At 34.5% G+C, this 24,248-nt stretch overlaps 1 protein-coding gene across 4 annotated transcripts in view; it reads left to right on the plus strand.

Annotated features, from left to right (window-relative positions):
* The window catches only part of BCKDHB (branched chain keto acid dehydrogenase E1 subunit beta), a 214,935-nt gene that overhangs the window by 144,488 nt on the left and 46,199 nt on the right, over window positions 1-24,248 (plus strand). For 3 of the 4 annotated variants that reach the window (XM_038554608.1, XM_038554606.1, XM_038554605.1), the window contains one exon: window positions 8,052-8,138. In XM_038554608.1, the coding sequence (XP_038410536.1) occupies window positions 8,052-8,138 (87 nt within the window). Of the gene's footprint in view, window positions 1-8,051; window positions 8,139-12,606; window positions 12,645-24,248 lie in introns of all 4 variants that reach the window. The other variant, XM_038554607.1, reaches the window with a different exon arrangement.

Below are 24,248 nucleotides of genomic sequence, written 5' to 3' on the forward strand. Positions count from 1 at the left end.
TCTGGGTATATACCTAAAAGAAGTGGAGGCAGGGACTCGAATAGATATTTCTACACCCATGTCCATAGCATTTTCACAATAGCCAAAGTGTGGAAGAAATTCACATCTGAGAGATGAATGGATATATGAAATGTAGTATACACATACAATGGATTATTATTCAATTTTAAGGGGGGCGATTTTGACAAATGCTACAACATGGATGAACAGACTTATGCTGAGTGAAATAAGGCAGTGATAAAAGAACAAATATAATTCCACTTATATGAGGTTCCTGCAGTAGTCAGAGTCAGAGAGCCAGAAAGTAGATGTTGGTTGCCAGAACCTGGGTTGGCGGAGGGCAGGCGGACAAAGAAATGGGGAGTTCTTGTTTAATGGGCACAGTTTCAGTTGAGGAAGGTGAAAAAGTTCTGCAGATGGATGGTGCTGATGATAGTGCAACAACATGAATGTAGTTAATGCCATTTAGCTGTTCAGTTAAAAACGACTAAAGTGGGAAAACAAACAAAACTATGGAATTTGAAGTCAGCCCATATCATAACCTAGATACTAGAGATTAGTTATCAACACCTTCCCCTACCACACTATATGTATATAGTACCATGATAAAATACTACTTGAATGAAAGTAAACGACCTGAATTGATCATAAATGTAGGGGAATGGTACCGCCAATGGTCTTCACTGTTGCGTCAGGTTCTAGATTTGCCATCTAGTGTATAGGAGCTATTGTATGCCCACTTTTTCATCTATTACAAGAATATAATCATATTTATAGTAAAATTTTGGTTGTGTTGCTTCTGAATTCTTCTGCTATTGCAAACTCCAAAGGAAAAGTCTACTAGAGCTCAGGATGGTTCTAAGGATACACACAATACCCTGACTGTGTTTTCAAAAGTATGGCTTGGTTTTGTAATAGTTCTTGTTAACAGTTTTTAAAAATTCTACAACATAGCAGTCAATAATATTCATATCCAAATGACATGTTCAAACTTCTTTTCCTGAAAAGAAATGGATAAGGGTTATAGAAATATGAGTTTATGAAAATATTCTAAATCATGCTGAAAAATGATGGGGCCGTGACAGGAAACCGGCTTGAGAAGTGGCTGCTTCAATCATTGAAAAATTGTTTTGGCAAAAAAAAAACGTTGATACCTATGGATAGTTGTATTTTGCCTGATGCTTGAGCTAATGGAGGAAATGAAAAAATTTTCTATTAAGACACATACATTTACATATTTACTCATGGCTTAACTATTTAATAAAAGTCTATCCATCCAGTATAATACCTTTATCCATCCAGTATAATACCTTTATCATCATGGTGACATGATCTTTTGTTACTAGAAAAAGAAAATTTATGTTCAGTACCAGGAAAAGGAAATGTTCTGCTTGTGTTTTTGTTACAAGCATGTATTTGAAAGAGATGTACATAAAAACAGAAACATCTTTTGTACTGCTAACTCTTTATTCTAACACTAGTCAGGACTAGGAAAAATAAGTGGAAAGAGTTGACCCAAGGGAGTCCTTTATTAGAATCAGAACAGTGATTAGATCTTAGCTTCTAGGACTTCTCTCTCAATGCATTTTACAGCTCATATAGTCTCTCCTAAGAGCTGAAAGGCATCAGAAAATTGGAAGCTTGCTAATGATTCATTTAAATAACTATGTCTGTATGCCTCTTTAAAAAAAAAAAATCAACATTTATTGAGTCCACATCCACAACCATATCAAGGTATTGTGGTTAGGTATAGAATACATGACACTTTCTGAATTTTGTGCTTTTGAATGAGTTAGGGTCTGCTGGGAGAGATAGCACAGACATCCCTACTTGGCTCTCTAAGAAAAAGAATACCCTCTAAAACAAAGAAATGGAAAGACGCTTAAGTATTTTTCAAACCGTTTTGTTTTTGTAATATATACATGGGTCCCAAAATAATAAAATGAGCATAACTTGCTCAATTTTTTTAAAGATTTTATTTATTTATTCATAAAAGACAGAGAGAGAGAGAGAGAGAGAGAGAGAGAGGCAGAGACACAGGCAGAGGGAGAAGCAGGCTCCATGCAGGGAACCTGATGTGGGACTTGATCCCGGGACTCCAGGATCACTCCCTGGGCCAAAGGCAGGCACTAAACCACTGAGCCACCCAGGGATACCCCTAACTTGCTCAATTTAATGCATATTTGTTATGTGCTGTGTTCTACAGCAGACCTAAATATAAAACAGTCTCCATCTTCAAATTTGTGATTTTTGTGCGGTTGGAAAGGCTAATAAGACAGATGTGCATGGGACTGTCCTACAAAGTGAATTCCTAGTATTCCTAAGACAGATACAGCAGTAAGTAAGTGTTACCTTGACCCTAGTAGTTGACCCCTTGCCCTTGTACCGTGGTTTTAGGTTTCATAGAATATCCATTGTCGGCAACTTCAAATTCTATTAGGAAATGGTTGCTAGGAGGTATATAATGTGATATGAAAAAGGGGACCAGGGGGGAGGCATTATATGAGATGGGTCTTGAGGGAGGGATAGAATGCCTGCCAATTTGGTGAAGGAAGTCAGAGACAAGAAAGCATGGGTCACGTTCACAGAGTAGCGATTGGCCCAAGCCTGGAGGGACTCTAAGAAAAGGCAGAAAGGTAAGGTTGATTGAAAGAAACAGGTTTATCTGACACGGATTGAAATAATTTCAGAAAGATGTCCACTTTTAATTTTTGCCTGAGTTGTTTGTTCCCCAACTCCTTAGTGTTTGAGCTGTGATTATACAAATAATTCAGGCAGGAATGAACTAGTGTGGATGTCTGAAATTTTCCCAGACGTTTCATGCCTTTGTTAGTGTAATTTGCTCATTCTTTTCCTGTTGATTTTACTCCGTTCTCTATATTCTGCTTGCTCCCTTACCTACTTTTTTCCACATGGGTGATAAAGCTCCAAGGATTTAGTTTTTCTCCGTTTGCTCCACTTTCCTACAATAGCAAAATATTTGTAACCGCATCACTAATATTCTTGCCAAAATGGACTTTTCCGAACTTTCTCAGGAGTTCATGACTGTTCTTTTTCTCTCAGCATTGGTATTTCTCCAGGAGAGTATCAGTCCATGGTCTGTGTGTGAAAATCATGCTGATTAATAATAGTTATTGGGCATATTATAATACATTTGCTGGCCTGTGATTAATTGTGAAGTTTTTCTGGCTAACTTTTCAAATGCATGTGGCTATTAAACAAGAAAGCATTTCAAAAACTGTAATCCATTTGCAATGATATGTGAAGCTAATTTAAATCATGTCCTTAATAGATTGTTTATTGATTAATATGTTCTTGATTAATGAAAACACAGGTGTATGATTTTACCATTACTTTTACTTACATGTATTTATAAACATTTTATCTCAAAAGGAAGTGGAAAAGGCCGGTTTTGGTGTTTCTTTTGCTTTTTATTAGTTTTATATTCAGATAGAAAATGTTTAAAAGAGCTATAAATTTCCTATCCAAAGTGTTACTTTCCTGCTTTATCTTTCAGCAGTTAGAATAGGCTGCTGAACTTTGTGTTGGTCAGGTCAAAGTGCTACTCTGTAGGAGAAAGTCTTGCTATGCAGTTTGAGTAAGAAATAAAAAATATATATTTTTTGGCTTTTTGAATGTCAGTGTTACACATTCAGGCATATGCAAGCCTAATGGTCTGCTTGTCTGTATCATTTTCTCCTGGAATGACAGCTTAACAGTTTTCCTGGTTGGATCGTGTTAAAATCTTTAAAGGCTACATTCACTAAAACATATGTCCAACGTTCGGGCAGCCAAAACCTGTGCAGTCATTTTAACGGAGTATAACTTAGCAATTCTGCTATTACCACAGATATCTTATTGTCAAATCTACATTATAAAATATCCTCAGTTTGGAGTCTATTATTTTGTATTTAAATTGTTTTGGGATGTGCTGAAGTATACTTTTGTCCTATCTTAAAAATGGAGCTTGCTAAGAAAACAATAAAAATAGCTCAGTAAATCACAGGAGGACATATTTAATACAATGAAATTATTTTATAACAGGCTTTTACCTAACTTTTCTTGAGTGTCTACCATAATCTGAGCATCATATTAGGTATCCCGCATAAATAACTTGAAGTGACAGCCTTTGGTAATGATGTCTGGGTGGAAGATGGACAATGGGGAAAATGTCACCAAGTGGCTGGACCAGAAGCAAGGCATTGTCTGGGTCCCATCAGAACAGGGGTGTCCTGCTCAGTTAGCCTGTTGTCGGCAAAGTTGTTGTGTATTCTATATTGACATTTTGATAGTTCCTCTTGTGTGGGGCTGCTGCTGGTGCCCTGGGAACGGAGATGGCTAACTGAAATAGTGAGAAAGTGAGACTCCACGAGAGAAATCCAGGGCCCACCAAGGCTAACTGACTTAGCAGCCACAGGCTGCTTCCCTCCTAGCCTTTCAGAATTGCTTTTTAAAGTTTTCTTGACAAATCTTCTGGAGCTGCTGTAGGAAACAAAGCCCTTTTTGTGGTAGGGGATACAGAGAACAGTTACCCACAGTCCTGGTCTTTAACTGGCTCAGCCTTCCGTAGTGCCATTTGTTGCCTCCAGCTCACTGGTGCTCCATCAGCCCAAGGCTGGAATCCTGGAGCAGGGCTCAGTGGCAAGAAGTTGAAGAAGCAGATACTGGAAAATCCAGCCTTACGTGATCTTTCCTGGCTCTGATAGGTTCAGCTTTTCATATTGAAAAGTTGTTTAAACCCTCTTAAATATTTTTTTCAAGTGGTAAAATAAGTTTATCTCAGAAGAAAACTTGAAACTTTAAAAATTTCTTCTAAAGACAATGACTTTTAAAGTAGTATTAGTAATTTATATCTTTAGTTATTAGTTAGTAAAAGGCACCGTATTAATTTTTACTAAGTACATCAAAATGCTAAATTTGGCTAGCAACATTACCTGGCACTTGTGTATCATTGTGCCTAAATGTATGAAAATCAAATGCCTGTTGAAGTTGACCAAAAACATGTTATTTAATCAGAATATCTAATTGAATCACAAGGAATAGAGTAAAAGTGTCTCTAATTTTCTAGATATGCGATGATCTCATTATCATAATATTAACAGTGTTAATAATTTCCAAAGGAGTATATAGAAAAGAAACAACCCTCAGAAATTCTGAGAAGTTAAAATTGTGAATGATAAAAAGGCACATAGCAGTTGAATTTAATTATATCCTACCAAAATTATTGAACTGTATTTATAGACTCAATCATTAGTGATACATGCTAATTCTTTGATGATATGACTGAAAATATAACTGTTACTTCTTAATTTTGGCAATTTTCAGAATTTTTCTGTAACTTTGTTTTATACATTTTAATACTTTTCAGCAAATCAAGATTTGCTTGCTTTTAAGAAGCAAAAACAAAACTTAGGTGCTTTCCAAATTAAATTAAATAATCTAAAATGCTCAGCTCACAGCCTAGCACATAGTAACTTATGTGACAACCAGTTGTTTATGATTATCATTATTTCTGACTCCTCTCTTCTTGCCATACGGTCTCTCACTGGTTTATATATTATAATAATTTCTATAAACTCACAGTGTTATTACTTTTTACTGTGTCTGCCCTTTAGCTCTTGGTGTTTTAGAAATTTCTGGAATTTCTTTCGTAACTGTCAGCTTAACTCCTGATCCAAGAACACACATGACATAACAGACATATGGAGGTGTTGAGGAGCTTCATCTTCTCTGATACTAATAGTTTATTGACCATGTTGTATAAGATCCAAGAGTTTAAGGGTCAAGAGGTGAGTTAGTTATAATCCTGCCATGGATCTCAGCATGTAGAGACTGGCAGGCCAAGACTGGCCCCCTATGTTTTTAGTGTGCCTATTTGCTGCTGTAGCTTGGGACCTCAGGGTTCCTTGTACTGGAAGCTATTCCTAAAATACTATTTTTAAAAAACGTTGTTAGATTTCTTTGAGGAGATTATGACTACAACACACTGTGTACTTGTAACTTTCAGCATTAATTCAAGGGCTTTACCTTTACTTAATAATGACTTATTGGGAATACTTGCAATAATATAAAAATTCTTTTTACATAAAATCTTTTTCCAGTAATTCCTTTAGTGTCACTCCTTAGGAGAAACAAGTTTTGAATCCCTCTAGACTATTTACACATGTTGCTTCAGCTATGTTTATTGGTGTCCCAACTGCCATGGTGGTTGTTTTTTGTAAAAATGAGATTATGCTGTTCTGCAGTTTGCTCATTTTATCAATTAATTTACCATAGGCACCTTTCCCTGTCCTCAGACTTTTTCATGGCTGCATAAAACCCAACTGTATTGCTCTGTCTTGGTATGCTTAGCTTTTCTCCTGCTGAAAGACACCCAGGAGGTCTCTGGGTTTCATCGTGTTGCATGAACTCCAAGGATTGGAAGCATTTATCCTGGCTACATCTGTGCTTAGTTTCCCTATTATATTCTGCAGGCTATAGGAAGCCAGGCTATCTGTCCTGGTTGCTTATGGGCCTTCAGGGATCATTCTGAGGGCTGTCATTTGATCTTGGATAGGACTCAGTTTAAATAAAAAAAAAAAATACCAGTTCCGTTGTATGGGGGTTTAAGGTGACAGTAGCATTTTTATAGAAGTTTCTTATTTCTACCTTCCAGAGACTTAAGATGCATCCTGTAGCTGGGATGGATTTTGGCTATGCCATCCTTGGACACTTATACATTGGTAGACTTTGGGTTTTCAGAGTAATAAGAAAGGGTTGGTTGTTGAATCTGGTTTTTTAAATTGGTAGTTAAGACTATTTTTAGAGAGTACTTTGAGAACGCATTTTTTTTTTTCTTGTGATTGTGGACTATTTTTGTCTCTGTATATTTCTAACCAGGTGCATTAAAATTTAATTTAGGACTTTCATAAATTAATTACAGTGATAAAATCCAAATACTATTATACTAAGGTTAGCATTTCATTGGAGGTGGGAAACATATTCATTAAGGTGTACATGAAATTTTATATTCTTAAGTCACTATTTACTCAGTAGATACAATAACTTATTTTTATCATGGCTACTGGCCATATCTTGGAGTTTAACATCTGCTACTTTAAGATTTTATACTCTAATTGCTCAGAATGAAGGAAATCTTTTAATTTATATATGTGTATTTGCTTGGAAGATCTTGTATTCACAAAATATTAATGTATAATTTAGGAAAGGTGGTATCAAATTATTAGACACATAGAAGAGAAATTACCCCGTCTCTTAGGTGACATGTCAATTATTCAACATATTTGAAACAGTAACTTGCTGTTGATTTTAATGTTTTTTACCTTCCAACACAGCTGGCATCCTGCTATGATATTATGAGCTATTCTTTTTGATTTATTAATGTATAAAATATGCCAGTCTGGGTGAACAACCATACTGAGCCAGTAATCCAAGGACATCTTTTTGTTTGTGACATTTTCTATGTTAAAATGGAGTTGTGGTCATTAACCAGATTTTAATACAGATGAACAAAGACAGTTGTAACCCTTGTACTTCAGTGATTTCTTCCTGTTAGGTTTCCTCGAAAATCTAGTGGCTTGAGCTTTGCCTGCGTTACAGCTTTTATATGCTATTTTTATGTTTTCCTACTCCACAAAACAGTATTTCCTAAGGCTGTTTGTTTATATGCAAATACACCCAAAAATGAACCAAAAAAAAGCACTTTCATTCTTAAGGTAGTATGAAAAAAATAATTTTGTGATAAAAACATGAAATAATTTAGTTTGTAACACAGAAGTATTTTATAATAGAATGCATTTTAATGACAGAATTATAAATCGCATTTTTCTTTTGTAGTAGGACTATAAACTGTATTGAAAAATTTTGTAACTGCAAATATCAAATAACTGTACTGTGAGAGAGTTACAACTTATTTGGCATAAAATTGTATTACTAATTTTTAATTATGTATTGGATTGAAATACCTTGTTTTTATTTCTTAATCAAAACTGCCATCATATACTTGAAGATATGTATTCTCTTCAACATCAGATTTTCCTTTTCTCTTTCAGTCTGTGATCAAAACAGGGCGACTGTTAATCAGTCACGAGGCTCCCTTGACAGGCGGCTTTGCATCGGAGATCAGCTCTACAGTTCAGGTAGAGTAACTTTGGCACTGGTTTTAACATTTGTGCAGTTGCACTTGTCTATTCCAAGAAGAAAGTTCCTTATCACAATATATAAAAGTATGTAGTTTTTGGAAATGCACGTTTTCCATTTGATTCCACGGTCTTTTAGTTAATGGTCTAATTACATCTTCTAGAAAAGAAATCTTGAAGTAATAAAAGCTGAGAATTCCTTTATAAGAAGAAGAAAGTTTGAAACGAGTTTACAAAACTGATGTTAGTTTTGTTTGCTAGTATAACCGGAAGGAAGACTTTTAAATCTGAATGTGGTATTTCTCTTTTGATAAAACTTAAACTTCTTATGCAATAGATTGATCTTAGGTTTTCACAGACTTCACCTTACAGAAAAATGCATCTGTCAAAAGTCAATAATATAAATTCAATATATAATTTCAAAATCAACAAGTGATTTTTTGTTAGTTTAATTAATAATCATATTATGTTCTGCTATTGGCCATGCTTTAGAAATGGTTTAAAACCTTTTTAAAAAGCATTCAGTTAAATTGCTGCAAATAAGGAGGAAAAAATTTCCATATACTGCTTTATGAGGGATTTTTGTTTAAAACTTTTGTTTACATTTATACCACAGATAGGAATAAGATGATATAAATGAGTTTCATTTTTCCTAATTTTGTAAATTAAAATTCAATAACTATTTTAAATGTAAAGTATATGCATTTTAAATTTCAGATATCTTTGCAGTTTGCAAACATTTTATTTCTCTTTACTGGTGTTAAGATGATTCTGCTGTTAATATATATGTTGAGAATTCCTTCAAGAGTATATGGTTTAAAAATTTGACATAAAATTATGATATATGAGTAATGATAAGTTTTTATAAGTTGAACTTTTAACCAGTAAACAATGATTTCTACCAATAAATTATCTTTAAGTGCAAATTGACAGCATCGTAAATATTTTAAAATTAGATGAATCAGATTTAAAGATAAATGTCATTAGACATAATCCATAATTTATATCAAAAAAGTATACCATAATTTTTATACATTATAGTCACTAAAAAAATTAAGGAAATAAAATATTTGAGTTTTGAAGATTTGTTTTTAAAATTTATTAAGTAAAAATCTAAAGCGTACTACTTATCATTATATAACATGTGTGCCTGGCATTTATTGTGCATTTTATTCATTGAGTAGCATAATGTAGTAACTTGGTAAAAAAAAAAATGGGGGTTATAAGAATAAATCACTCTAAAACCAAGATGCTATGTCAAGTCAGAGACAAAACTGGAAAAATAAACTGGAATTCTCTGATACTTTTTAATATGTAGTCTACTAAATCATTTGAAATGATAGTGACTTGGTAAGAGAACTTTGATCTGATAGCCTTATTCATTCTGTTTGCTGAATGCTGTATTGTTATCTCAAAAATTTTATTTTCATTTAAATGTAAAAAGAAAACAAGTAAAACATAGAAATTATAATACCTCTGGTGAAGACCACTTTCTCTACACTTAGACTGGATCTCCATAAATTATTAGTAAACTGCAATAGAGTGTCCCATATTTTTCAGACGGGAAAGGAATTAGATCTAATTTAGTGTCTATTGGTCTTGAATAGTATGTAGACTTGTATTAACAGAAAAATATCAGGCCTCAAGAATACATTTGTGAATTTCAGTTTGAGGAATACCATATTATGAGTTAAACACAGTAATTACAAAAAGCAAACAGGAACAGGATCATAACCACTGTGTGAAAATCAGATCCTGAAATTATGTGATAATAATTGGTGGTAAAAGTTGTGAATGAGATTATCCAAAATGTAATTATATTTATATCATAACATGAAGACACCAAAATTAAAACAAGACCCCTTGTCACCCTCTCATACTCCCAGAAATATCCCCATAGGTGTTTGCAGGCTACCGTCTGAGAAATCATGACCTAATCTGACCCTATTCCCTTTACACACGAGTTTTTGTTGCCGAGAGTGTGTTTGACTTACCCAGTTTAAAAAGACAGTGGAGGATCTGCAGCTAGGACAGGAGTCTTGAGTAAATGTTGAGTTTGTGCATATGCATTCTTTATTCAAAGTTCCCCCAAGCCCCAAGGGAAGATAGAAGTTTTAAATTTATTATAAAATGTTCCTTTTCCAGGTTAAAATAATTCAACCAACTAACTATAAAATGAGTTAAGGCAATAATGTAGAGGGATCTGCATTTGAGGTTTTAGGGGATTAGTTTGATTAGTATGAGGATGATTTTGAAAATAGTGTTTCTGCTTAATTTAGATTTTATTTGCATAAATGTAGAGTATGGAAAATAGATTTTAATAAAATATAATCAACCCGTATCCTCAAATGTTTGCCTATTGTGGCTTTTTTGTATTGGTAAGAGAGGAAAAAAAAAAAAAAGACACCTTGAGAGTTTTTTTTTTTTTTCCTCCTTTTCGGTAATAATGTTTCCACATAACTCAGAGTAATCTGAAGAATAAAGTCTTCTTTTCAGTAATTGTTTCACGCACATATTCAACTGAGTGCAGTGTCCTATACTGAGCATCTTTTTTATGGAAAGCCTGTTCCCTGCTAGAAGTGAAACCTACATCGCATTACCAGTGCCTTGGATTGTTTAAACTGAAATTACTTAAGTGTGAGGTGCAGTTGCTTTTCATCACTTGGAATGATTCATATTTCTATATTTCTTTTTTGTTGTGTAAACTACAATGTAAGGTTTTTTTTTTGAAAAAAAAAAGACACAACAGCGTTAAGATATTGAAAGCCAATTTTCTGGGACAGCTGGGAAAAGGTACACGTAGAACTTATCATTGTCTTGGAAAACAAGTTTGAAATTATGGATGAAAGTGATTTATAAATTTTGAGCACTCTTGATTAAAATACTGAGTTATGCTCATTGTTGTATCAATGAATGTAAATTTTATGCAAAAATAAGCACACACCAAAAAAATCTGCTACACAAGCACTATTTTGTGAAAGATTCCTAGTGGTTCTTCAAAGGGTCATGATTACTCTTACAAAAAACTGTTCTTCATATGACAATATTTTAAGAGAATGATAATTCACAAGAAATCTACCTTTTTAAAATACGTTCAAATCTGAGAACACCATTTTCTGTTTCCTTTAAAGTTTATTACCCATATTAAAGATAAAAAATATTGAAGATAATAAGCACTATAGGGAGTATTCTTTTAAGTTTATAGTTGGTATTTTTAGGTAGAAAAATTATATCATATTATTATAAGATTGAGTATCAGCAGAACATTTTTCTGCTGGGTATAAGAAGTATTGCTGGCATTGCTATTAAATTGTTTTTTTTTTTTAGTTGTACAGACAAAATATGAAAAGAATGAATATGAAATGTATTCATACTTTATTTATATAACTTTTTAATTTATGGCAGATGGCTCTTCCGTCTTACAAGGAATTCACTGTCCGCATTTTGTTTGTTCATGCCTGTTGCCTCTTTTTCATAAAGCCATTTATTTTATTAAAAAAATACTCATTGTTAACAGTGTTAGTTCGAAGTAACGTTAAACTCACAGACGTGATTAAACATAACATTTTAAAAACATATTTGTCAATAGCTTCTTCATGAAATTTATATGAATGCTTATAGAAATCAAAACCAATGCATCAAATCTAAGAACTGCTTTTCATTCCTATTGGATTGAATTTGGAAGTTCACTGGGAGGCAGAACAAACCAAGATCTGGTATATTTGGCTCCCCCTCTAGGGAAGATTTCTTGGTCGGTCATCCAAAGCTTCACTGTCTCTTCCCATCTAATTTTACATTCCCATCTGTTCTCACTTTGGGGGTGAGGGAACTTTTTCCTTCTTTCATTTGACACATACTGAAAGTTGGAGATACGCAGCTTTTAGGGAGTTATGCATTCCATTGGGCACTCTGATTTGTAGAAGAGTGCAAAGAAAACAGAGTTTAGGTAATTCATTGACCTCATCGTGTAGTTTGAGCAAAGATTTCGTTGTTCCAGAAAATTATATAAATTAATTATATGTGATGTTTGTATTCCTCAGTTTTCAGTAACCATAGGTTTTAAAAAAAAGCATTTCTGTGCAAAAGAAATGTGTCAACCTCATCCATTTTAGTATTCCTCTAATTAATTGATATTATATGTTCTAGAATGCAATGTTCAAAATAGGCATTATTTATTTAAATGTTAAGGCCAAATAATGTGTGCTATTTTAACAGCCTTAAATAGTATAATTTCTTTAAGCCTTGTAGAGACCAACCTTTTTATTAATTTCTAACACATTCCCATAATGATGAAATAAATCTTGACTCTGATAGGCTTGTGATAAAAAAAAAATGTTTTGGTTTTTTTTCCTCTGGATTCAATGCTCAATAAGAGTGCCAAAAATTTTAGGGATTGGGGTTGGCTTAAAGGTTTGATTTGCTTTCTTTCTTTCTTTCTTTCTTTTTTTTTTTTTTTAACACATGGAAGCAATAAGTCTGCAATAAAGAGTCCAACTGGAGAGGATGGTAAGTTTCCATACCATTGTTCCATCCTTTCTGTGCGGTCTCTTTTCCTAGAATAAGGACTCAGAAGTTGTGCATACTGACATATATTTTTAAGGTAATCATATTCTAATACTTTGAGAGGATTTTTATAGGGTTTACACAAATCACTGAGTAAACGGAAACTTTCATAATTTTCACTTAAAGGAATTTTGCCTTTCTTACCATTTCATCTTAGAAAGGATTGTACAGAAGGATTTTTTAAAAATAAACTTCTTATTCCTACCAAATTTACCAACTCTGCCTAAAAACATCAGTCTGAAGGAGAAAGAGAAACTCCTAAGTGGTCTTGAGTTTTTATCCTTGTGGAAAATGTTTAATTAAAATTATGACATTGCAAAGTAAGAGCCATCAGAGAAAGCTATCGGAGTAGTAATTTGATGAATAGTTTACTGCAATTTTATAATCTTAATCTTTTTAAATTTATTTTTTTTAACCAATGATGCAAGACACTTGCCAAAAACAACAGATATAACAATCAGGAGAAGTGTACTTCCATATTAAAACCTGTTTAAAAAAAAAAAAAAAAAAAAAACCTGTTTAAATGGAGCCAGAACATTAGAAACATGGTTGAACATAGAGTGTTCAGATAGACAATGGCCTTTTTTTAAAATGGAATTTTGCCTGGAAACCTGTTTAGTGTTCAGCAGTTTCTATGGCCATAGATATGAACCAAAGGCTAAATCTTTCCAGGAATGCATCATGGCTGGGGCTGCTCCATTACTGTTTGTAGTTTGTAGTTACATCCAAGTAGTTACACCAAGTTATGCTCCTTGCCCTGATCATGCCAGTGTCTCTTTCTCCTTTGCTCAGTTGTATAAATGTGACCAAGGTTTTACCTTCAGCCTTCATCTCCCCATTCTTTCTTGAGCAGTCCCAAGCATTTGCATGGCTGTTCTTAAAACTTTCAAATTTGAAACCTTCAGGACTTAGTCTGCTTATTGAATATTAGATTCAAAATTTCAACTTCATGCTAGTTTTGATAGTGACAAGAAATTTGTATGATAAAATGGTTTATGTGAAGGGATTTTTTTTAACATGAAGCAGTGAGAAAAGGTGGACATCAGCACATGGATATCTGCCAATTTCTGGAAATCAGCTTATCTCAAAATGAACTCTATTTTTCTTCAACTCTTTCTGGACCTCTTAAATTGTTTCCTTACTTCTGTCTGCCCTGCAGCCTCTCACATCTTACCAAATTACTATTCACTGTACTCTTAAAACACATCAAATTTTGCCCATCCTCTGTTTGAGTACTCCAGTAGGTCTTCTTGGGCTATAGAAATAAGATCTTGATGTTGTCATTAAAGGTCTTCATCTGCCCAACCAATGTTTCTGGTATTATTTCTCATATCTTCTTATGACTCCAGTGTGCTGTCCTACTGACCCTTTCTTGAATGATAATTAATTCCTGCAGCCAAACTTTACTGAGTGTTCTGGGCACAGCCTCAATCTGGGCATTTCATTTAAGAAATGGGAGCTCGTGTTTTAGTGACACAAGTTTAGTAGGAAAAATAGATGCTAAACAGATAGTCATATTGTGGTATATGTTTGGATATAGAAATATTCTGTGGACTGTGGGACTATAAAAAAACTTGATCACCTAATCCATATGTAAGCTGAGTTAACTCTTGGAGGATGTGTATGACCCTGAGGGTGAAGGTGGATTGTGATTCTAGGAAGAAGGAATAAGGAGGCAGGAAAAAGAAATTATTTTCTAGTTATTTCAGTGGTTTGATTATGGTTGAAAAGTAGTATATGAGGCTGTACACCAAGTAAGGATCAACAAGTTGGTAGGGTTTAGACCGTAAAGTATCTTATATGTAATACTAAGGAATTTGTTTTGTGTGGAGGAAAAGGTTTGACAGAGCAGAGCCATCTCACATAAGTAATAAATTTCAGTTCTCCCATATAATGTATTTTAAATACCCCTCATAAATTTCCTGGCAAATAGGAAGTACAGCTCTTCCTCAACTTTCAGTACTAGGTCCCAATATATCCATCATAAGGTGAAAACATTGTAACTCAGAAATGCATGTAATACACCTAACCTACCAAATATCATAGCTTAGCCTAGCCGAACTTAAATGTGCTCAGAACACTTATATTAGCCTACAGTTTGGCATAATCATCTAACACAAAGTCTATTTTGTAGTAAAGTGCTGAATATCTCATGTAATTCATTGAGTACTGAGCTGAAAGTGCAAAACAGAATGGTTGTATGTGTGGGTTGCTCACCCTCATGATTCCTGGCTGATTATGAGCTGTGGCTCACAGCGCTGCTCAGCATAATGAGGGAAAGCCTGGGAAAAGATCACAATTCAGAATTTAAAGGTTAGGGACGCCTGGGTGGCTCAGCGGTTTAGCGCTGCCTTCGCCCAGGTTGTGATCCTGGAGACCCCAGATCAAGTCCCACGTCTGGCTCCCTGCATGGAGCCTGCTTCTCCCTCTGCCTATGTCTCTGCGCCTCTCTCTCTCTCTCTCATGAATGAATGAATGAATGAATGAATGAATGAATAAATAAATAAATCTTTAAAAGAAAAAGGAATTCGAAGGTTAGTTTCTTAGTTTCTACTGAATGTGTATCACTCTCACACCATCATAATGTCAAAAAACTATAAATTGAACCATGGTAAACCAGCAACCATCTGCAACAGGAAAACAATAGTCACAATTATTTTTGTTATTTAATTAAAAGGATTTTAAGCAGGAAATTAACTTGGAAGGATTTACAATTTAGGAAAAAATTCTTTGGCACTTGTGTTGAGAATGCATCATGAAGGGTGAGGGAGGAAGTTACAGAGATTAACAGGGAAACTATTTGAGTTATTTATTTATTTAAAAGATTTTTATTTATTTATTCATGAGGAGACCCAGAAAGAGAGAATGAGAGAGAGAGAGAGAGAGGCAGAGACACAGGCAGAGGGAGAAGCAGGCTCCATGCAGGGAGCCTGATGTGGGACTCAATCCTGGGACTCCGGGATCATGCCCTGGGGCAGATGCTCAACCCCTGAGCCACCCGGAGTCCCTACTTGAGTAATTTAAATGAGAGATTGGGGGTCTTTTAAGTCAAGGGCATGAGAGTGGTGGTGTAGATACAGGTGAATTTTAAAGGAGGGAGAATTTGAAAGGTAGACTTGCTGACTGGTGAAACAGGGAGTAGTTCAGAAACTGGGTTGTATGACAGAAGAGGCAGACAGGAGTTAAGAATAAGGCCTAGCTTGGTTTCTAGGTTAGGTGATTTTAGAATGGAGGTGCTGAGGAATTTCACTGAGCTGGGGAATATTATTGAAAAACAGACGTAAGCACATCTTTTGTGGAAGATGATGAATTCATTTTGGATTTACAGAATTTGAGAGGAGAATGAAAATATGTGTCTGCGACTCAGAAGAGCATCTAAGATATAGGAGAAGATTAAGGATTTATCATCTTATGATGGCTGAGGTGAGGGATATGGGTATGATCATATAAGAAAAGGCTAGTCTTAAGAAGAAAATTTCAAAAGAAGAAACATTTAAGAGAAAGTAGAGCTGTGAAGGAGTGTGGGATACAGTGGCCAGAAAAAAGTGAGTAGAAGAAAGTCACTACAGAAGATAGGTGGGGAGAGTTTCACCATAGAGTATGTAGCCAACATTATTAAATGTTCCTAGAGTCAAGAGCAATTTTTAATATGATTTTTTAAAGATTTTATTTATTTATTTAGTCATGAGAGACACACAGAGAGAGGCAGAGACACAGGCAGAGGGAGAAGCAGGCTCCATGCAAGGAGCCTGATGTGGGACTTGATCCTGGGACTCTGGGGTCATGCCCTGAGCCAAAGGCAGATGCTCAACTGCTGAGCCACCCAGGTGTCCCTAGAGTCTAGAAGCATTTAATAGAAGCTATAGACTGATGGTTGTAACTGGAAGACATTGGTGACTTTTATGAATGTAGGGTTGTAGCCAGGATGGAGGCCGTATTATATTTGGGTCAGTGAATGAATGAGTGAAGACTTAAACAAGGAAACATGACTTCATGAAACATGACTTTTAACAAAGGAGAGGGAGAGGCATAAAATAGAAGTCAGTTTATGCTGTTCTAAATGCTGTTCACTCAACATGGAATGCCATTTTCTCCTTTTGAACCCCTCCCTCACTCCCTTTTCATCCTCATTTTCTTCCTTACCCCTCCAACCCACCTAGTGGAATTTTTAAAAAACTCTCAAACCTGCCCTTTAACTCTAAATGGACTTAAAAAGAAAGAAAACCATACAATCTAAAAGAAAAATGTAGAAAATAACTGATATTAAGATGGGTAATAAATTTTTAAAAAGATTTATTTGGTGGGGGTGGTGAGGGGCAGAGGGAGAAGAAAGAATCTCAAGTAGACTCTGCACTGAGTGTGGAGCCCTGAGATCATGACCTGAGCCAAAATGACAAGTCAGTTTTTTAACCTCCTGAGTTACCCAGGTGCCCCAAGGTGGATAGGAAATTTTTGAGCAGAAATTTAGAAAGCAACAAGATCACCCATATTATCATCGATTAATATATTTGCATAAAGTGAAAAATAATTGTGTGACAAAAACAAGCACAATTAGAGAACGACAACTGGGTCAGTATTGAGGCACATGACAAAAGATTATATTGTATTAAACATTCTTAAATATCAATACGGAAACTACTAGCACCTTTAAAAGATCAGAGACAGATTATTTTTTTAGAACCGTTAGTGGCCAGTAAACATGAGAAGATATACCACTTATGGCTAAAAATGGAAATTTCAAAAATGAGATACCTATCATTTGTTACTCATAAGAATCATACTGCTTAAAAATAAATTGTATTCAGTGTTGAACTGGTTCAAGGTGAGTATACATATTGATTGATCTTTCTAAGAAGTCAGTTTGGGAATGAGTATTGAGACTCATCAAAGTATGCATTTCCTCTGACTCAGAATTCTTGAAATCCTCACTTTGGAGTTCCACACAAAAATATAGAAGGGTATTTTTCTCAGTTCCTGTCATTTGTTAGGAAAATATTGTAAAAAATACTAATGACAACAGGAATACAGTGGAATAAGTTATGGTTTCTCCATATGATGAATGTTACAGATTTATGAAAATCATTAAAAGAATTGTTGACGGCAGGGTAACATTTGTATGCCTATAATAGTAAATGAAAACTCACTATGCAAGCCTACCAGTGTTTTACTTGCCCACTTGTGGAAAGAAAAAAAATATGTATATCTAGGTATAGGGGGAAAACAGCTTATAAAATATGACTTTTTTGGATTTATATTTTCTTCTCATAATTTCTAAATTTTCTATGTACAGAAGCATTTATAATAATTAAAAGCTTTTTTGTAGTTAGATGTGTCATATATGTCATGGTAAATCTTCCAGTTCTTGCTAAATTGTTTTAAATAAGAACACCTACTTTGCTCATAAATTTGATTTTTAAAATATCATAGTACTTTACTGTGACATGATTCCTTAATCATGTACCTTTGCATTTGAGGAATTACTGTCTTAGTGTTAGTGGCTACTTACTCAGATTTGTGGGATGTGAGAGGGATTTAAAACCAGTAAGCCCTAGTACATAGATTCTGTTATTCTGCAGATATGTTCCATCCCTCACATGCATGGTCTATTTGATTTATTGTTCTCATTATAAAAGTGAAAGCATCATCATATTGGGATATTCAGATTATTTCATCTTCCCATGTTAATTGGTCAGTGATACTGAGACTAACATTGGATCCCCTTCTTCTTTTCTCTCCCTCCTTTTGTATTGGCTTTACAAAAGATTGATGTCATTCTTTTTGAAATCTTTTTGGACGGAAGCCAGTCAGGAGAAAGATCATCTACATTCTATCTTTCTGGGTAATGATAAAATGCTCCAGTTTTCTCTCATACAATGGTTAATATTTTTTCCTGTCAGAAGTAGTCCCCTTTGAATTCAAAGACACATTCATTATGTACCTCTCTCCTCTCTTCCTTTCTCTGTAACCTCTGGTTAGCATTTTGTTGTGTCCTTTTTGGTGATATCCCAAAACCACTCCTGTCTATCCTGCTTACAACTGACTGATCTGCCAGTTGGATGGGAAAAATCAACTGCTGGAACATTTGAAAGGATGTGTACTCAAGTGAAAAGTTATGTTATAAACATGGTCTTAAATCATGAGGTAGACATTTAAAGAGTATGTGGATTCCCCAATAACCTCAGTTTTGAACTGGCACCTCCTCAGAAAGGCTCTCCCATATCCTGTCTCCGGTAGCTGTCCACCCATGAGTATCCCCCCCCACACACATTACTCTGTCTTACTGTCCTCATAGCCTTTGAATTGTCTGTAGGTGTCTTCTTTATTTGTTCAGTGTCCTTCTTGCCCCAGCAGAAGGCGAGCTTTGTGAGCTTGAGGACCACGTGTGGCTTGTTCACATCGGTGAGCCCAGTGGCCAGCACTAAGCAGACACTCAAATAATTAAATGAATTGTTTGCCCCAAGCACCACTGCTGTTAGCTATTTCTTTGAAGAAGAATGTCTTGCTGGTTTGTGTTGCATATAGAAATTGCTAGTCACAAAAACTGCTAATTGTTGACCACCCCCCCCCCAAAAAAGGTTTGTTTTGTGTTTATGAGTTAACTTCCAAAATAAGTACTGATATACCATGTGCCCTTGTCCTTTGCATTGCTACTTTGTGTACTTCTGACAGAATTTATCTTATTCTTTTATTCTTTCTTGTGAATAAACCGGTGATACTTTTTTTCTCCTCTTAATTCTCTAGTGAGGCTAAAAAAGACATTTACTTTAAAAAAAAAAATAATTGAGAGACAGAGAGAGAGAGAGAGAGAGAGAGAGAGCGTTTTTGAGAGGAGGGGCAGAAGGAGAGGGAACGGGATGCTTAAGCAGACTCTATGCTGAATGTGGAGCCCAATGTAGGGCTTGATCCCAGGACCCTGAGATCAGACCTGAGCTGAAACCAAGAGTCGGACCCTTAACCAACTGTACTACCTGGGTGCCCCCAGGACATTTACTTTTATATAGTAATCAGTGAAGTTTCCTAGAATGAATAGACTATTTAATGAGTAAAATAGATTTTCTTAAAAAAATTACTTTCTTTTAAAAGTTATAGTCATTATTTCTATGATTTGGTACCTTTAAATTATATTTTAGCATCTAAAGAGTTGTAGTTTACTTTCAGAGCAATTCTTGAAGGTCTGGTTGTATCCTCAAAGAAAATTATAATTGAAAATATTTCATTTCCTTATTTGGCATGCAGTAGTTTCCCTTCTTTTTAAAATATGTATATTTTTAAGTTTAATCTTAGTATTTTTCAAACTACAATAAAATTTTTTAAGCTTTTCTAAGGGAGAGAGAGCAGAGCATCTATCCATGACCTGGCTAACCCTCTCAGCCATTGTAGAGAAATAAGGAGAAGCATATTAAATTTGTCAAGAAATTTTAGGTGTGTTTTGTCAGCATTGTATTCAGAATCTGTAAGGAGCTGGGTTGGCCTCTTGGAGACAGAACCAAAATTCTCAGCTAATTTGTCATGCTTCTTGGTGGGCAGTAAAGTTGCCGTTGTTGAAAGGTCATTTTATTTTAGTAATTTAGTGTAATTAAATTTACAGTTCAAATTAGTTTATACTTTGTTACAAAGGCCATCACCTCTTTTCATGAATGAGTTCACAAATCACCAAAACATGCTTACATTTAAAATAGATGTTAAAATAGAGATTAACTATTGAATGAATAATGAATTTTCTGCTCAGTTTGAATCTAAAACTTGTGAAAATTAAAACAAGTTAAAATCAGCACTTACCTCAAAAACAAGCAGTTGAAAATGAAAGTTATAGGCAAAAATCATCTAGTTTATAACTGTGTAGATTTTTAAAATCTATCAGTATTAACGTGTTAAAGATTTTTTTTAATTTGCAGAATGTCTGAAAATTTGCATTTGATTGAGAAAATGTTGAGTATTTGATTATTTTCTTTCAAGTTGTGTTAAAGAAGATACTTTATTTCTTGATCCGCTTGAAGAAATATGCTTTTCTGTTTTAATCCTTTAAAGGACTATATAATGATATTTACCATTTAAGGTAGTTTTATATTGCAGATAGCACCAAGAATTTGTCTTTATCAAAATTATTAAACAAGAGGTGTAATTTATGACTATTCTCTTAGGAGAATAGTTATTTATGTTTTAAGAAGTGCCTTGAGGGGCACCTGCATGGCTCAGTTGATTAAGTGTCCCAGAGTCCTGGGATCAAATCCCATATCAGGCTCCCTGCTCAGCAGGGACTCTGTGTCTCCCTCTGCCCCTACCCCTGCTCATGCTCTCAGACTCAAATAAATAAATTAAGTCTTTTAAAAATAAGTGCCTTGAGATGGCTAATATTTCAAGATCCATTATTTATAATTATAGTTGTATTATTGTTTACAAGTCCTGATTATTTGCTTTCTTCTGGTAGGATTAGTTAACCCTCTTAATAACTACTCATTTTTTTTCCTGCACCAATTTTATATTCCCAGCTTAAACTACAGATGCTATAAAATACTCCCCATGCGTGTAGTTTTTTTTAAAGACTTTAAGTAATGTCTACACCCAACATGGGACTCAAACTCATGACACTGAGGTCAAGAACCACACGCTTGATGGACTCAGCCAGCTAGGTGCCTGCCCCGGACCTCCCAATGCCTGTATTATGAGCACTTTCTGGATCAGTCAGACAGACTCTTTGTTTTCCCTGAGATAGTTTGTATTTTCAAATTTTCTGGCACCATTTTTCTCCTCTAATCTATCCCTTTTAAAATACCAATGGTTAACTCTATATTAGCAGTTAAAGAAATTAAAACTTAATCTTACCTTTACAACTCATTACTGAAGAATCTCTTGCCTCTGCATCCTGACAATAAATGTAGGCTTTGTTTTTCTAACCATGAACTTTTCTGGGCATCAATGTCTACCTAAGAGTGCTTAGCAGACCAAATTGAATATATTTTGTGAATAATATTCTAATATCACACAGTCCTATATTTTATTAAAACCAGCTTTCCTATGGCAGTTCCAAAACATAGTTCAGATACATTAAAATAATGAAGTATTATACAAATATTGATAAAATACCATTTTAATATGATGGAATGTTTTATTATGTATGCAGCTATCAATTTACCTAATAAATTAAATACAGTATCCATTTTAATAAAACCCACATATTTTATAAAACTAGCACTTGACTAACCTATATTTGGAGTTATGAGAGCCACAATAGTGTAGGTAAAGCAAAATGCTCCTATTAGAAAGCATGCCACTTGGATTCCTTTTGTTAGCCCACCAGAGACCAACAGTATCTTTTTCCCCCCTCCTTTCTTGCCATCTTGCCTCCCTTCTTTGCTTTTCCCTCTGCCTTTCCTGCTAGCCTCAGCAAACATATGAATCTTTGTGGTAAAACTATAATTCTTCTCTGACCGTGGACATGCTAGCATTATTTGGGGTAGCGTGTGCTTATGAAAGCCTTTTCCATCTTAGGCAAAAATTAGAAATGCCCTTTAATACTGGATGAAGTTAGAGGAATGAAATTAGATGGAGGCAAATATTTTCTTTTTCACATGGCTGATCAAAGGTGACATTTTAAAAATTTACAGAATTAATACTATTTGTGACGCATTGTTAAAGGGAATCATCTATGAATGTGAAATATGTGAGTGTATATTTTTCCGGTGTTTTTTAAAAAAATAGTGTAATGGAACGAGGTGTTATAGATGATATTTCTACCTATGTTGTTAATTTCCTCCAAGAATATCGTAGATAACAGTAGTTTTAATGATGCTGTTAAAGGATAATTTGCCAAAATTGAAACTAGAGGCATCATTAGGACACATAATTAAGAAAGACTTTTTTCCCCCAAATTTGAAATGAATAATAGAACAAGTAGAAGTCTATAGTACATTTTTTTTATTTCCTTAAGAGAAGACCAATTTTCATTTTTACCTTCACAACAAACATCCTCAAAAAAAAAAAAAAATCCCATCTTGAAATGGTGGTTGTCCTATTTAAAGAAATTTTCCAATTATTTGAAAAGTTCGTTTTGAATGATTTTTCTTACTACTTGCCTTGTTACTCAAAATTGGGATAGAATAGTATTTATTCATTCATGAAGACACATTAAGTTAGTAATCTAAAGCAGAGTTATCTTTAACATCATCAGTATGTGACTTCTATTAAAAAGATTCTTTTAGAACCAAGGCTTAGTTCATTCTTTCCAGCTAATGAATTTGTTTTCCTTGGGGACACTTAGCCTTAAATAATAGTGTTTTCTGAGAGGATAGAACTCCATGTTATACAAATAGAGATGCTTTCCTTGATTTACAGAAAAGGATAGTTGGGCTTTTCGGGTGGATACTAGTTTGTTAAAAGCCTTTTACTTTACAACTGTAAGGCCAGCAGTCTCTCTACTATCTAGAATATATTTTTTAATGATTTTATTTATTTATTCATTCATAAGAAACACAGAGAGAGAGGCAGAGACACAGGCAGAGGGAGAAGCAGGCTCCACGCAGGGAGCCCGACGTGGGACTCGAACCTGGGTCTCCAGGATCACGCCCTGGGCTGAAGGCGGCACTAAACCGCTGAACCACCCGGGCTGCCCTATCTAGAACATTTTAAAATTGATAGCTATTTCATAGATAAAATCTGAAGTCCTTTGTTTTAATGAAGATTTTTATTAGTGAAGTTTATTTTATTTTTTTAAGGTTGTAGAGGTGGACTATGACCACCTGTAATACTTATTTTTTTCATGCTCTATGCAAATCAAGCATTTTAAAGGTGATTTAATCTTTGCATTGGTTTTCGTGAAGACTTGGATCATCTATATGTCAAATACAACTGACATCTTTATTAGGATACATTTATCTAAAAAAAGAAATGTTCACAATGTGTAGCAAGTGATCATTGTTTCTGCTTCCATGTCAGGCTAAATAGAGGTGAACTGGTAGAAAGTAAAGAAATTAAACCCAGTTTTCTTGGCCCATTTGTTTAAAAAGTTATTCCCATTTCTACCAAGCCTCACATCCTATTGCGTGAAGAGGAAACCTTTCCTAGGGACAGTGAAGTCTTGTGCTAGTAGTGGAATGAAGGTGATTGTATATTTTATCTTCCAAATATGGACAGTAGGCACAAATTGGGATCATCCCATGAATACTGAGGTGTATAATTATTGACTTAGGCTACTTTATGGGAATATGTCAACTATAGTGTTGCCCAAATAAATCTTCAGGTACTAGTGGAAATAGAACTAGATAAGAAGGATTATTAGTAGATCAAATTTAGATTTCTTAAATGTCCAAGAACAAAAAAAAAAAAAAAAAGAAAGAAAAAAGAAAAAAATGAAAAAAAAAAAAAAACCCTCAAGAGCATAAGTACCATTTCTTTGTTCAGTGATTATATCTGTTAAATGTAAAAGAAGAGTTTAAGGTGGGTTGTTTTTGCTAGTGGCTGCCGCAGCTTATTCTCATGTGTAATTTATTTTTAGTTATTGGCAAACTACCTGGGAATCATTTAATGACTTGTTTGTTATGCTGGACATTA

This window comes from Canis lupus, chromosome 12, assembly GCF_011100685.1.
Source record: "Canis lupus familiaris isolate Mischka breed German Shepherd chromosome 12, alternate assembly UU_Cfam_GSD_1.0, whole genome shotgun sequence".
NCBI lineage: Eukaryota > Metazoa > Chordata > Mammalia > Carnivora > Canidae > Canis > Canis lupus.